At 46.8% G+C, this 15,827-nt stretch overlaps 1 protein-coding gene across 2 annotated transcripts; it reads left to right on the top strand.

Moving 5' to 3' along the window:
- Positions 1 to 3,593: 3,593 nt before the first annotated feature.
- CNEP1R1 (CTD nuclear envelope phosphatase 1 regulatory subunit 1) lies at positions 3,594 to 14,180 on the top strand. Of its 2 annotated transcripts, XM_059668094.1 has the most exons (6): positions 3,594 to 3,730; positions 5,031 to 5,102; positions 7,959 to 8,032; positions 11,355 to 11,464; positions 11,576 to 11,630; positions 12,845 to 14,180. In XM_059668094.1, the coding sequence occupies exons 1-6, from the start codon at positions 3,706 to 3,708 to the stop codon at positions 12,884 to 12,886; spliced, it is 378 nt and encodes a 125-aa protein (XP_059524077.1). In that variant the 5' UTR covers positions 3,594 to 3,705; the 3' UTR covers positions 12,887 to 14,180. The 2 variants fall into 2 exon arrangements, with proteins under 2 accessions (XP_059524077.1, XP_059524078.1); XM_059668095.1 differs by lacking the exon at positions 5,031 to 5,102 and having other exon boundaries at positions 3,611 to 3,730.
- Positions 14,181 to 15,827: the final 1,647 nt, after the last annotated feature.

The following is a 15,827-nucleotide window of genomic DNA, read 5'->3' as shown; positions in this document are numbered from 1 at the left end:
GGGTCCCGGGTTCGATTCCAGTCAAGGGTACGTGCCCGGGTTACGGGCTCGATCCCCAGTAGGGGGCGTGCAGGAGGCAGCCAGTCTCATCATTGATGTTTCTATCTCTATCCCTTTCCCTTCCTCTCTGAAATCAATAAAAATATTTTTTTTAAAAAAAGAAAGAAAGGGAAGGTTTCTTTTTTCTTTTTTTCTGAAAAGGGAAGGTTTCGAACAGAAGTGCTCCTTGTACTCTGACAGTCAGGACTGGCCTTGCGAATGAGGGTAGCTGGTAAACATGTCTGCAAATTATATGAACTAAATCCGCTCCTCCTGGCTCCCGATGAAAATGTATTTGAAGTATGTAATACGGTGAAAGACTTTTTCATTTTTCAAAATGTATTGGGAAAGATGCATTGAATTACCAACATGACAATTTCCCCAATTGTTTCCAAGGGTTTTGGGTTAAAGGAATTTTCCCTTAGTGAAGGAGGACCAGGTCAAATTAGTTCTCATTTGATCAGTCTTCATAAAGCCTTTTTGATATATTTTTCAGAAACTGCGAAGGTGAGAGGGTCTCAGGACCGAGTAAGAATCCTTTTACAAAAGAGGACATTTCCACAGTTCAGAGGAGGACCTGATCCAGTGAGAGACTAATATTTTTAACGAGAGGCCAGTATACAAATTTTTAAACTGAAAAAATTTCAATATATTTCTTCTTTATATATATAAAATAAATATATATAAATATATGTATTTATATATATATACATATATATGAGAGAGAGATAGAAACAATGATGAGAGAGAATCATGGATCTGCTGCCTCCTGCATGCCCCCCACTGGGGATCGAGCCCACAACCCGAGCGTGTGCCCTGACCCGGAAACAAACCATGACCTCCTGGTTTATAGGTTGACGCTCAACCACTGAGCCACGCCGGCCGGATAATTTTTTATTTAAATCTTGGTAAGATAGGCATCACATGACATTAACCATCTTGGCCATTTTCACACTGTGGTGCAACCCCCACCCCCACCCACCTCCAGGACGCTTCACTTTGCAAAACCGAAACTCTGTCCCGGTTACACAATGACTCCCCAGCCCCCACCGGGGCCGGACAACCCCTGTCCCACTTTCCGTTTCTCTGAGCCGACTTCTCTAGGTATCTGGTGGACGCGGAGTCGCGCAGTCCTTTTCCTTTTATAGTTGGCTTATTTCATTGAGCATAATGTCCTCAAGGTTTATCCATGTCGCAGCATGTGTCAGAATTTCCTTCCTTTTTCAGGCTGTCATATCCCATGGTGGGTATTGACAGATATCACACTTTTTAAAATATATATATATATCTTATTGATTTATTACGGAGAGGAAGGGAGAGAGATAGAGAGTTAGAAACATCGATGAGAGAGAAACATCGATCAGCCGCGTCCTGCACAACTCCCACGGGGGATGTGCCTGCAACCCAGGTACATGCCCTTGACCGGAATCGAACCTGGGACCTTTCAGTCCGAAGGCCGACGCTCTATCCACTGAGGCAAACCGGTTACGGCCAGATATCACACTTTATCCATCAACGACATCTGGATTGCTTCCAGCGTTAGGCCATCGTGGGCAGTGCTGCAATGAACACGGGTGTGTAACTCTGTCTTCGAGAGCCTGACTTTGATTCTTCGGGTGGAGAGCCGGGAGTGGGACTGCCGGACCGGGTGAGAACTCCGCAGTGTGTTTAATTTCTTGAGGAACTGTGATGCTTTCTCCCACAGCGGCGGCACCTTTCCCCGAGCAACGCATGGATGCTCCACTTTCTCTACAACCTTATCTGATCACTGGGCTTTGTCCTTTATTCTGTGGAGATAATAGATTCATTCATCCTTTGGCTTGATACCAAGCCAACTTTGCATCCTGTCCTATGGCAGATTTCTCACTGGCCCCTCTCTGAGCACAGCTGGGTGCCCAGTGGAACCGTGAGGGATAAGACTTGGAGGTGGAGGGCAGGGCGATATGCTACTTGGGGCTTAAATCCAGGCCCTGACAATAATTGCAAGGTCTGGGCAAACTCATTTTTATTTTTCTCAGTTGTCCAGCGAGCCTACTGATACCTAGCTTGGTGGCTTTCCAACTTTGAAACTGTGGTTTGTTTGTTTGTTTGTTTGTTTTTTTATTGGAACCCTCCGTTAAGTATATGCTTTATTTTAGGGTCGGAACCCAGCAGGCATGCACACACAACCAAAAGAAAAGCTCATGAAACAATACTTATGCCGCCTTTCCACGAGGCGGATCGTTTTTATTTTACTTTCTTTCCTTGCAAATGAAATAACAGTCATGGCTCGGGAGGTGGATTTCATGACCCTCTCAGGGGTTTTGACCCAAAGTTTAAAAATGATCTCCTCGGAGGGCTCAGTGGGGTGATGGATGGAAAGGGTTTCGTCCAGAGGGAGGCACCCTCAATGGAAACTTCCCAACATGCTGCGTGGACCCTTCTGGGCCTCATCTTCGCAGGGCTGGTTTCTTCTCATCCATTGGGATTCTCAACTCAAATGCCCCACCCCCCTGAGCGCTGGCCCCTGCTACCCTCCTTTATCTCACTGTATCCTATTACCCTTACCTCCCTGGTAGAACTACCAACCTTATCTGAAACTAATTACTTAGTGGCGTGTTTATGGCCTGGTGTAACCCTCCCACTTCGAGGACAGGGATCTGGTCTGTCTCGCTCATATCCCTGATCCAGTGCCTGGCAGCATCATGCAATCAATAGTTCTAGAATGAATGAATGACCACGAGGAAATGGGCGGGAGAGCATTTTAAAATATATATATATATATTGATTTCAGAGGGGAAGGGAGAGGGAGAGAGAGAAACATCAATGATGAGAATCATGGATCGGCTGCCTCCTGCACGCCCCACACTGGGGATGGAGCCTACAACCCGGCCATGTGCCCTGACCAGAATCGAACCCTGACCTCCTGGTTCATAGGTCACCGCTCAAACTTGGAGCCACATCCCATCCGGACACACGGGCCAGGCAAACAGGAGAGCATTTGAATCAAATATAAATGTAGTCGAGTTGCACAGATTTTCATTTTTAGAGTTTTAGGTATTGGGGTGCTTTGTTTGCCTCCTTTATGATTTATGAAAGTGATCGTGAGAAAAAAGTAATCAAAGGAGAAATGTTTGCTTACGGGGTTCGCTATCTAGGAAAGAGGTACTATCTCCATTACTTGGGGTTCTAGTTAGTTCTGTACCTATTTCCGCATGCGTCCTAGAGGGAGGGCAAGCTCGTTGATTTCTGATGCCCTTGTCAACGACCGGAACACTGCCTGGAAGGTAGTGGGCGCTCAATAAATATTTCAGGAATGAAAGAATCAAGCTGCAAACTAGAAAGGAAGAACCTCAGAACCGGCTGGGTCAGGCTGCAGTTCCTCCCCGGGGCAGGAGGCGGCGCTAGCGTCACACCAGCCCGGACGCCGGCCGTTCTTGGCCCCTCCGGCTGACCGTCCAACCCCGGGCCCCGAGGCCAGGGCGGAAGTTAGCCAATAGAAAGCCGTCTTAGTTGTGAGGTGGGACAGAGCTGCCCTATGAGCGCAGCGGGTCTAGGTAAGGGGCGGAGCGACGAGGAGGGGCCGGGAGGAGCGGTTAGAGGTGGGAGTCGGTGTTGCGGGCCGGGCGGGGCCGCGGAGCTGCGATGCGGGCGGGAGCGCGTCCGTGACCGGAGCTGCCGGCCGACATGAACTCGCTGGAGCAGGCGGAAGGTATGGGCCGCCCGGACGCGGCCCGGGCTCGCCCCGGAAGCCGGCGGGGCTCCGGAGGGGCTGTAGCCTCGGGGACCCCGCCCCGGGGAGAGGAGACCGCGTGGGGTGGCCGGACGCGGCCCGGAGCCCGGGGGGCGCGAGGGCCCGGCCTGGGGGCCGAGGGGCTGCGGGACCCGGACGGACGCGGGGGGCGCGCGCGGCCGCTGGGGGGCGTTGCGGCCACTGCCCCCGGGCCGGGTTTCCACCCGGGCCCCCGTGCGGGGCTGTTTGTAATTCATTGGTGGACGTTCGCACTTCCGTTTGCGGGTCCACTCGCTTTATTCCGATCAGCCCGGGAGGTGTAGCCCTCGGCCCTTGATTTCGAAAACCCCGCGGGTTGTACCCCTCGTTCCTTTACCTACATTTGACTCTGAAAACCCCGTGAGTTGGAACCCTCACTCCTTCATCTTTATTTTGGAAACCCCGTGGGTTGTACCCCTCATTCCTTTTACCTGCATTTGACTCTGAAAACCCCGTGAGTTTGGACCCCCAATACCTGCCGTGGTTTCTGGTAACTGCCGGGGTCAGGGGTTGCCTCTCGGTTTCCTTTTTAAAAAGTTTAAGAAGCGCGATCGTGGGAGCGACACCTCCCCCCACCTCCCACCTCCCACCCTGCTCTTTCGCGGGGCCACCTTGGACGCCCCCCGGCTCGAGAGGGCGTCCGGGCGTCGGGGGAGCCGAGGTCCCCTCTCCCGCGTTCGAAGGGGGCGAGGGCGGGAGGGGAGGGGGCTGCCTGCGCCCTCGGTGGTTTCCGATGCCCTTGGCCGCGACCCGGACGCCGCCTGCAGGTAGCGGGCGCCCCGTCAGTACTGAGCCCCGTTAGCGGGTTCCAAGTCGCAGAGGCAGGCGGCGAGCCCTCGGGATCGGGTGCCCGCGTCCCCGGAGGCGGGGGAGACCTGGGTGCGGGGGGACGAGGTCCCTCCGTCTGATGGAAGTCCGCGGCTCCAGCAGAACCAGAACTCCACCGGGTTTTGACGCTTCCATTTGCACCCCCCAAGCTCCTAGCCTCTGACCCCGCTGGAGGCTGCCGCTGCCCCACATACCATTTCCCGAAGCTTCTGAGCCTGAACCAGCCGGTGCCCTTAGGTGTGACATTGCAGCTAAGGAGACGGGATGTGTTGGTCAGGCGCTTAAAGCCGCGGTAGGAAAGGGAGCAGGCGGTGCGGCCATGCCTGTGAGTTGGGGTGCAGCGTCCATCCCTCATCTCCCGGGACCCGCACCAGCAGGAGGAGCTAACGGGGACGGCAATCTTTCTGCCTAGATCTCAAGGCTTTCGAGAGGCGACTCACGGAATACATTCATTGCTTGCAACCTGCCACTGGGCGCTGGAGAAGTAAGTGCCGCATGCTTTTGTTTTTTAAAGGGGAAATGGACTGACAGTGGATACTTTTCTCCCTGCCTCGCAACGATCTACTTTCATGTAAAGCTTGAATAACAAAAACACTGGCTTTACTGAACCATAGGTGTTTCCTTTTGTTTCCACAGTTTCTAAATGTCTTCAGCATCGTAAACAATGCACTGTAAAGAAATTTTTAAGAAAGGGAACTGGCCACCCCGAAGAATAATCTTTTCTTTTTTTAACATTTAAAAAAATATATTTTTTATTGATTTCAGAGGGGAGAGGAGAGGGGAGGGAGAGAGGGATGGGAGAGAATCGTTGATTGGCTGCCTCCTGCATGCCCCCTATTGGGGATTGAGCCTGAAACTGGGGCATATGCCCTGACCCCGCATGGAACCGTGACCTCTTGGTTCATAGGTCAACACTCAACAATTAAGCCACACCACCCAGGCTGAAGAACAGTCCTTGTGGTTGAATTTTGATTTTCCCATTAAAATAGACATTTATTTTTTTATTGAACAAATATTACAAATTTGATAGACAACACATATGATAAAATTTTCAGTAGCCTGTTTAGCAGTTTTACAATTTACCTGCAAATGATTGGAATAAAGTTTTGTTAAGGAAAAAAATATTTATCATATAGAGAGTGGGGCAAAATAGGTTTACAGTTGTGACTGCAAAACAGTTTATTCTTGTATTATTTTTTCACTAGAGGCCTGGTGCACAAAATTCATGCACCAGGCCTGCGCCCTCAGCCCGGCCTGCGCCCTCTTGCAGTCTGGAACCCCTTGGGGGATGTCTGCCTGCCCGTTTTCTTCTGACTACTTTTAAGATGTTCTCTGCTTTATTTTTTGTAGTTTCCCTCTAATGTACCCAGGTATTAATTTTCTTTCTCCTCGCAGTCCAGGACCCTCCAGGGGATGTCTGATTGCCGGCTTAGGACATCCCTGCCGGCAGTTGGACATCCCTCTTGCAGTCCGGGACCCCTGGCTCCTTACTGCCCACAGGCCCGCTGCTCTTTAGATGCTCCCACTACTGGCTGAGCAGCGCTCCCCCTGTGGGAGCACACTGACCACCAGGGGGCAGCTCCTGCGTTGAGCGTCTTCCCCCTAGTGGTCAGTGTGCATCATAGCAACCAGTCGTTCTGGTTCTGGTTGTTCTGCCATAACGGTCGCTCAGGGCTTTATTGTGTAGATTATTTTCCATGAGAACAACTGTAAGCCTACTTTTGCCCCACTCTGTACTTGCGAAGGTTATGAAATTCGTTGGTTTTGACAGCATGATTATGCTGCTTAACAGCCTAACCTAGAAAAGAGTTTCACATTTTTACTGTCTATTCACAAATATCATGAATATTGAAAAATATGATTAGGAAGAATGGAGGTTACTGCCCAGTGGAAACATAAGCACATACAGGCAAATGTACAAACAGAACGCTTTGCTGACTTACGGTGGGACCAGTCTTCATTTCTTGGAGGTTTATTGTTGAACCTGATTCCTGCCAAGAAAGAAGCACAGCGCCCATCAGGGACGTGCTGGGCTTCGAGTGTCACTCAGTGGTGGGGCCAAAAGTAGTGAAGGTACAGGTCTCTCAGGCCAAGATTTCTCATGGAGTTTTTATTACATCTGTTTGCAAAGTTTTAGTCCTAGGCCCTGAGAATTCTCATTGGTCAGAATTCACAAGTAGTGATTTTTTCCGCTTCTCTGGTTTACTTAGAATTACCTCCAAAACCTTGTTTCACTGCTACTTGACAATCTTTTAGAATATATGTGATGCTGCCCTCACTTATAAAATGCAAAACAGTGGCCATGCTTCACCGCTCCTGGTCTGCGGTCTCAGTGCTTACCTGTAGGGGACAGCGTGGTTAATGTGTGTGTATAAAAGTGGGTGTCTGAGCATCCCCTCCTTGGCTTATTTACAATCAAACTGTACTGTAGTATATTTCTTATTGGAAACAGAATTATAGGAAATTGAATTTAATCTGTTCTGAGCTGAGAACTAATTTTGAAATTTTGATTGTTATTAAATACTTAAAATGAGATTGTTTTTCTGTGATTTACTTCTTCTTAAAATAAATGGCCAGGACTTCTAGACAATTAAGGATTTGACATATTTCTATTGCTCTCTGAAGCTTAAGCTCTACATTTTAAAACTGTGTGTCCCAGCTGGAAGTCAGTAACTGTATTGATCAGAATATTAACGAGGCCTTGCCGCCTTTTTATTATTCTTCAGTAATGCCACTTACCAAGTTTTACTTATGATTTATTTAGAACGTTTAAAAATAATTCTAGCAAAGTGGGGAGAGAGAAACTTTATCTAAGACTTACTCTCAGTCATTTCTACCCCACCCTGCCTTTGAGTCCCTTAAAGAAAATCCGACCCCGGTCCGTGTGCTCCATACACACTTAGTCACACTGACCTTTGTTTAATGAAACAGCAGTGGTCTGCAAGGCACACCCTTTAGTGGCAATTCACGGTGCATTCATAAAGGGGCTTTGTTTGGTTGGTTACATTGGAAAATGAGAGGGGTTTTGTTTTGCTTTTTATTTGAATTTGCAAAATCAGTACAAAACACTGGAAGTTATATAACGTAGAATCTTAAAGTTTTACCATCTTGTTTTATTGCTTTAATTTCATTAACTTTCACATGTCTGACTAAGTAACGAGGGGAACAGTATTACCCGCAGTGACTCAGGTCACAGGTTTAGAATTCCTCGGGTCCACGCCAGCCCCCATGCCTTTCCCCGAGTGCGCTGCCTTGGGCTGTCAGTGACCAGTAGCTGGTGGCGGCAGTGTCACCCGCTCCGAGCTCGTGCCTTACTAATTTTGTGTTTATCTCTCATCAGTGCTTCTCATAGTGGTCTCTGTCTGTACGGCTACTGGTGCCTGGAACTGGTTAATAGACCCCGAGACACAAAAGGTAGAAGTTTTGATTTAAAATCTTTAATACATTAAATGCGATACTGGCTGTAACAGTGCTTTGTTCATTGAAAGTGTTAGATTCTGCTGCCTGTTACTACTAACAGTGATATTAATCATCATGTTAAAAACATGCCTTACACTAATGTGCTGCAGAAAACCTCGGGCTGGCTATTGTGAATTACGTATCTTTACAGGGGAAAAGGCCTAAGAAACATAACTCCACTGTGATTCCTCCTCACTCATTTCTGAACTTGCGTGCAGCTTTCCGTGTCTCATCTGTCCCTGTTTTTACGTCCCCGGGTAACATAGTCTTCGTTCTGCTTCAGTTCGTGTCCTCGGGGCCAGCTTTCACGAATTACCAAACAACATTTTCTCCTGTGAGCTCCCTTTGTTAATACCTTTCCTCAGCCCATACAGCATTGAGGCGGCCTGGTAGGAAGCCAGTGATAAAATAGCACAATATAAATGTAATAAAAAGTCAAGACTAGAAATTAATTCGACTTGGAGGACAAAACCAGGAAGGATCCCAGGTCACTGACAGTGTAGCCATGTGCACCAGCACAGTTTCCAGAATTGAGTTACAGATTAGCCTCAGAGGCACCCAATCAATAAGGTCACAGCCAGTTCCACGGTTTTCATTGTCTGGGAAGATATACGTATAGGTTTCTTAGCTAGCAAAGCGTTTATTTCCTTCGCGTTTATCTCCAAAAAAAATTTCCTGCCTGAAGTTTAATATAGGAAACACTGAGAGAGCTCCCATTGGGCACTGCCGGGAGTATCCCTATACCAATGCAATAACAGGGTTCATAATGTTATTTCTCGACGCGTCCTTTGATGAAAGCTGGCAGCGTGCCTCTCAAATTCGGCCTCTTTCTACTAACCCGGCTCTTCATTTCCAGCTCGGGCTTTTTTATTAGAGAAGCAGTCGTCTCCAATATATCAGTGAAGTCCGTCCGTCCGTCCGTCCCCCCCTTGCAGCTTTATGTAATAATGTAAATTTATTTAAATTTATGTAAAAACGTTATTTATGTAAAAATGTATACTTTTCACAAATCTTAATCCCACTTCCCCATTATAAACTGGAATTAGGTCGCCCATTTCAGTAGGCGTATTTATGACCTCTTATGCAGGAGAAAAGCCTGCTAGGAAGACTTGTCCGCAGGCTGTGTGGCAGCTCAGGCAGCCGGGGTTCCTTAGCATGTAGTCTCCTGCCTGGATCCACTGGGGTGGGTTGTAATAAGCAGGGGAGGCTGGTGATGGAATTTTATGTTAATAGAGGGCTTTTGTGGCAGAACGGAAACTCTCCTGTGTGTTCATTTATAAAAACCCGATCTTAAGGCTGCACTTGGTACCCATCTGTAGGGGAAGAGTGAAGGAAGCTGCAAGAAGATTGAAAAAGGTCTGTCCTGGGAAATGAAGCCGACTTCTAATTGGGAAAAATACAAGCTGATTTTCAGCTAGTTGAGATCTTAATAAAACACAGAATTAAATGTAATTTGAAATCGGCCCAAAACTCTGTAGTTAATATGATTTTCTAAATTAGGTGAGAATGTGAGGATTAGCCTAAGGGTTGGCTCTGTATATTTTAGTATTTAATAAGCTCCAACCTGACAAGCCTTTTCAATAGCAATTGTGTCTGTGGCCCGAGATGCAGACGCAAAGCCAGTGGCTGGCCGGAGGGACGCGGGAGAGGGACCTGGCAAACCGGGAAACACGGGCCCCGGATCTAGGGGACGCTGCTGCTTGGAGGCGGCCGGTTGTGGCCTCGGAGGAGAGAAGGCTGGCACCGGCTGATCTCATTAAAACGAAAGCACAAACGGTCCGTGCTGACACCGCGCAGGCACAGAGAACAGCGGGCCCGTGGGGATCACTGTCCTCAGGTTGTGAGAAGACAGGCCTCTGCGATAGTGATCTTTCTTTGGGAGCTCATCCTTCTGGGAGCTTCGTCCTCCTGACGTTTCCAGCCTCTCGTGGCTTCGTGTGACAAGTTTATTTAACCGGGACCATGCTAGGCCGCCTGCCAGGCGCTTTCATAAGTTCAGGCTTGTCCTGAATCGGGTGCGCCCCTCGTGGTGTGCCGGGGCGCAGAGGCCCCGAGCCTATTCCGTCGCTGCCCCTCACTTCCCGGTCCACTCGATTTCTGTTGCCAGCCCCGATATCGGGCTTCTCTCCTTCCGCTGCTTCCCTGGCCCCCAGGAGTCCGGTTTCAGTGCCGGCTTGTTTTCCGAACGTGGCTCCTGGACGCCTGCCCCTCCCCATGGTCTTAGTGTTGTGTGTGGTCCCGTTTTCTGCTATCGACTGAGGATCCAGATCTGACTCCCCCTTTTTTCCTGAACTCTGCTTCCTTACGGATAGCTGCCCGTTGTTTTTCCCCACTGGAGGGTCCCGTGGCCATCGGAATCTCGGTGGCTTCAAAAGCAAACGCACCGCTGCTGCAGGGAGGAAGGGGAGGCTGGAGTTGGCTGTAGAGGATGTGCAGGGTTAGCCGGGTGGAGAGGAGAGGGAGAGGGCAGCATATGTGCCCGTGCGGCAGGATGTGATTCCACGGGGCCAGGCTGCACAGGGCACAGTTTGCCCAAGTCCTGAGGAAGCTGTTTAACAGGGAACTTCTTTTTTTTTTTTAAATATATTTTATTGATTTTTTTACAGAGAGGAAGGGAGAGAGATAGTCAGAAACATCGATGAGAGAGAAACATCGATCAGCCGCCTCCTGCACATCTCCTACTGGGGATATGCCTGCAACCCAGGTACATGCCCTTGACCGGAATCGAACCCGGGACCCTTCAGTCCGCAGGCCGACGCTCTATCCACTGAGCCAAACCAGTTTCGGCAACAGGGAACTTCTTAACTAGATCATGTGTGACTTGTGTTTTCATTGAGATCAAGTCCTCTTCACTCCACAAGACTCGTGTCGTGGCACACGCGCTGCCTCAGATGTTGGGAAAGCCCTGTACAGCACCGTGTCCCCTCAGGGGACGGAAGCGTGTGTGCTTTTTATCGGCCTCGCCCTGGGCGGGCTCAGTAGATAGTTGTGGGAGGGTGGCTTTTTATTACAGGAATGAATGTGTAGTGGTTCGGGTATTTGGAATGAATGGAGGGAATATTGCTATATTGTCTTGCTGCATTGAAGATATAAAACATACGTGTTTTCATTTTTGTTGCATAGACATACAGAGAACTGGCATTACTGGCAGTCTTCAAATGCCCGTATCTTAGATGACTGAGATGTTACATATGTGTATGCATGAGTGGAGAGGTAGGACGGAACCTGTGTTACTGCAGATTTTTAACATTTTTCTATGGCAAACCCTTCTTCCCAGGTGTCCTTCCTCACGTCCTTGTGGAATCACCCGTTTTTCACCATTAGCTGCATCACTCTGATCGGCCTGTTCTTTGCTGGGATTCACAAGAGGGTCGTCGCTCCCTCCATGTATCCTTTACACGCTGTTTGCTCGGAACGAAGCTGAGGCGCCTTCCCGGCGAGTGGGGCGTCGTTAACGCCTCTTATAAATGACGGGTTTTCCTTTAACCACGATGTCAGTATCGCCGCGCGGTGTCGCACTATATTAGCAGAGTACAACATGTCTTGTGATGACGTAAGTGTTTTCTTCATTTGAAAAGTACGGACATGTGAAAGGACTCTGTTTTTGCTTAAGTTAAACAAGCATTAACAATAATTGTCTCCATGGAATTAATAGTGGGAATATTCCTTATCGCATTGATTCTAAGACTTTTTAACTATTTCAGCCTCTGAAATTGAGATGTATTCAATCAGCAGTGTCTTACCATTAAATTGGTAGAACTGACAGTTTAATTTTTCTTTCTTTTTTTTTTTTTTAAATATATTTTATTGATTTTTTACAGTGAGGAAGGGAGAGAGATAGAGAGTTAGAAACATCGATGAGAGAGAAACATCGATCAGCCACCTCCTGCACATCTCCTACTGGGGATGTGCCCGCAACCCAGGTACATGCCCTTGACCGGAATCGAACCTAGGACCTTTCAGTCCGCAGGCCGACGCTCTAGCCACTGAGCCAAACTGGTTTCGGCAGTTTAATTTTTCTTGATGCAAAATCATGATGCATCTCTTCTCACATTCCAGCCGTTGGTTAACATTGTAACTTGAGGGAATTAAAGTTTACTGTCGGGAAAATAAAAGTTCAGTTCAGCTTTGAAAAACTTCATAAAAAGTAAAATTTACTGCTGGAAAAAGAGAAATGCTTTTGTCAGATACATCGTTTTATTCGTATTTTATGCACTGCGGTAAAGCACATAAATTAGTCCAATTACACTAATTTTATCTTATCCAGTTGATTGGCTGATTTTTACGTAACCAGGGGACAGGGATACATCAAATAAAGATTGTACGTGTGTGTTTTCACATAATAAAGACTTGGGTGCTCAAACCGGTTTGGCTCGGTGGATAGAGCTTCGGCCTGCGGACTGAAGGGTCCCAGGTTCGATTCCGGTCAAGGGCATGTACCTGGCTTGCGGGCACATCCCCAGTGGGAGATGTGCAGGAGGCAGCTGATCAATGTTTCTCTCTCATCGATGTTTCTAACTCTCTATCTCTCTCCCTTCCTCTCTGTAAAAAATCAATAAAATGTATATTTAAAAAAAAAAAAAAAAAAAAGACTTGGGAAGAAAGCTCCACGCAGAGAAAACTTTGAAAGATCATTTCATTGCTTAATCTTGACTAAACATAGAGAGGTGTTCTAATACCCTTCAAGGGCCCTTTGAGGTTTATAGATAAACGGTGGTGTTTTTAACAGAACTGTGTATTTAAAAACTTAATTTTTTATTGTTACAGACAGGAAAACTGATTCTGAAACCCAGGCCTCATGTTCAGTGACAGTCTGCAGTCACTGTGCTGGGACCTACAGCAGCCTTTCTTCGGAGAAGTGGCACAGCAGAGCCGTCAGGGTCCCTGTGCCGTTGGATGTGGACGGTCAGAGCGACAGCCGACAGGACGTGTGCAATATTTACCCAGATAGCTTGACGGCGGGACCCCCAGGATCAGCGCTGGTACCGCGGGCTGTTTGCGTATCAGTATTAGTGTCACTTTAGTACTTCAGATCCTGCAGCGGTTGTTGCAGGTGAAGTATGTGTGTATGTTACTAAGTTAAACTTAGAAACAGAACCTCATCCAGTTTTTATAATGTATTTTTGCAAACTACTGTAAATAGCAAATCAATGCCAATGTCAAAGAGGACAGCGTTATGTGGACTTGGTTCTCCCGCACCAGTATTTCAGGAACGCCAGCTTGCCGTCTCCACGGCTCTTTAAAACCTACTGTTAGTGTAGCGGTGCCCGTCCTTCCACTCCTCTCGGTCAGAATGCGGGAAACCACCGAGTCGGGCTTGGACTGAGGAAAACTCATCTTCATTATGTTGCAAGAAATCACAGATGTTTTGAGAAACAATTTTTGTTAAACCAGATAGTGAACTTCAGCCACTATTGGGGAGATACTTTCCTATTCATTGTTTTCATTTAATGCTAAATTTACTTTCTATTTTAAAAATAATTTTAAGAACACTCCAGAGGCTTCTGAAAGTACCAGTTTAGTTATAGATTATGTATTGTCTGGGAATGTGATGGTTATTGTTTTAGATAATTGGGATTTTATGCTGTGGTCAGCGTGCCGTCGCACTAGGATTGCACAGTGTCCTTGATCATCCAGTCCGTCACAGGGGAGCTGGGGGCGGTGCCACGAACGAGAGTACCATTCTCACTGGAGAGTGTTATTGACATACTGTGTATGCATATTAGCCACATGTACTATATAACTTAGAATTAAAGTATTGGGATTGCTGTAAATATTTTAAAGAACTGGAGGTGCCTTTTACCTGTTTATTAGAAGATTTTGAGGTTTAAATTATTTCAAGAGCAATCTTTTAAATTTCATTTGACATAAAGCTGTAAATTCAGTAATAGGACAGACTTTTTAACCAGGCTACCATTTCATGAAACGTGTTCATCCTGGCTTTCATGTGCATCAGGTTTTATTCTTTGAACTGTAGCAATAAAACCCTCTGCTCCTAAGAAGTCTTAAGAGGGTATTCTCTGTATTCTGCGTTGTTTTATTTTCTGTAAATTTTGTAGGTAAATATGTGCATAAAAATAAAGACTTTATATATAATCGGTGATTGGGCTTTTTCCTTGGTTTATTGTAACTCAGTACAGGCTAGCTCCAAATGAGATATTTTATTTTAATCCTGTCAGTAGAGCAAGTTTCCAGTAGCACTTGTACATACCCCATTTATTCAGCTATAACTTTGTCTTCCTCGTTGTCTAATAACATTTGGCTCTTAATCAAGAAGTGCAGGTTTTCTCAAACTTGCATTTCCAGCTTCCTGCAAGAGGATAAGTTGGACATAGATAATAGTGTGGTAAAGGCCTGGGGAGCGAGTGGGAGGAGAAAGGTGGGAGTCATTGGGGAGAAAAGGGGATATGTGTAATACTTTCAACAGTAACGATTAAAAAGAGGAACTTGTTAGGTCCTTAGATCTTTCTGGAGTTATCAGCTACTTGGGAGTATTTTGATTAAAGCCCTGCAACTTCTCCCGTAGAAAAACAGGCTGTGTACATGCACACACTTTGCATGCATTTGGAGAGGATTTCCCAGGCTTCCTGGCACCAGCCTCCTCGGAGTCTCCAAGAAAGAAACTTTTGTAAAAGTTTATTTTACTTCTAACAGAAAAATTCATTTTCCAAGCAAACCTTGGCTATGGTAGAAATAGGCCCAAGGGTTGTTGCCAAGTTAGTTTCTCCTCACCACTGCCCTCGCCCTCATACCTGCTTCCACACTACCAGGTGGGTATTAGTGGAGGCCAGTCCTCTGATTTTACAGGCGGGGCAGACAGCCTCAGGTTTTCAAAGTGACTTTAGATCCCAATGACTTTGTAAAGACAGAGGCAGCACCAGAACCCACGTCTCTGGACTCAGCTTGAAAGGATGTGTGAGTGTGTGCGTGTGTGTTGGACTTAATTCATGAGCTGTTACAATGTTATGGTTAGGAACACGGGCTACGTCAGGCTGGATTTGAATCTCAGACCTGCCCCTTGCAACTTTTCTCCTGGGTAGATAAAATGCAGGGTGGGGCAAAAGGAAGTTTGCAGTTGTGAGCACGCAAAACACAGTTTTTCTTGTATTATTTATTATTGTATTATTTTTCATACAAATGACTGTAAACCTGCTTTTGCCCAACCCTGTGTAGGCTTGGTCAGTCTCCCAGGTTTATATAGAGTATGAAACATGTTAATTCATGTAAAGCACTTGGCTACAAAGTCACTGCTTAGTAAATCTGTTAAATTCTAAAAGTGGGGAAAAAAAAAGATCCCACTGTTACAACCTTACCCAATGTCAGTATCTCAGTTGAAATCACCATGAGGGAATTCGGTCTGTATTTTGAACTAGGCAAACTTCTGAATAGTGGATTAAGTGCGAGAGAAAGGACATTCGCCTCTAACGTAGTGCTTACTATGTGCCAGTCTCTGTTCTTAGCACCTTTAGCACTAACAATCCTATGACAACTACATTAGGTATATTTTATTGATGTCTCCATTTCACTGATGAGGAAACTGAGGCAGGAAGATGAAGGAACTTCTTAAAGGAGTCCATGCTGAAATATTAGCTGGGATTTGTCTAAGTCAGGAGTTGTGCTATAGGCACCAGGGACACTAAATCGTGGTTCATCCTTTTTGAGCACCTCCTGTACCTTAGGCTTGGTGTCAGGTGCTTTACATAACTTCATTTAAGCCTCACAATAACCTTGCTAGTTAGGTATCCTTAAT

Source organism: Myotis daubentonii, chromosome 15 (assembly GCF_963259705.1).
Source record: "Myotis daubentonii chromosome 15, mMyoDau2.1, whole genome shotgun sequence".
Taxonomy (NCBI): Eukaryota; Metazoa; Chordata; class Mammalia; order Chiroptera; family Vespertilionidae; genus Myotis; species Myotis daubentonii.
Note: the sequence above shows the minus strand (reverse complement) of the source record. Positions and strands in the feature narration are given on the sequence as shown.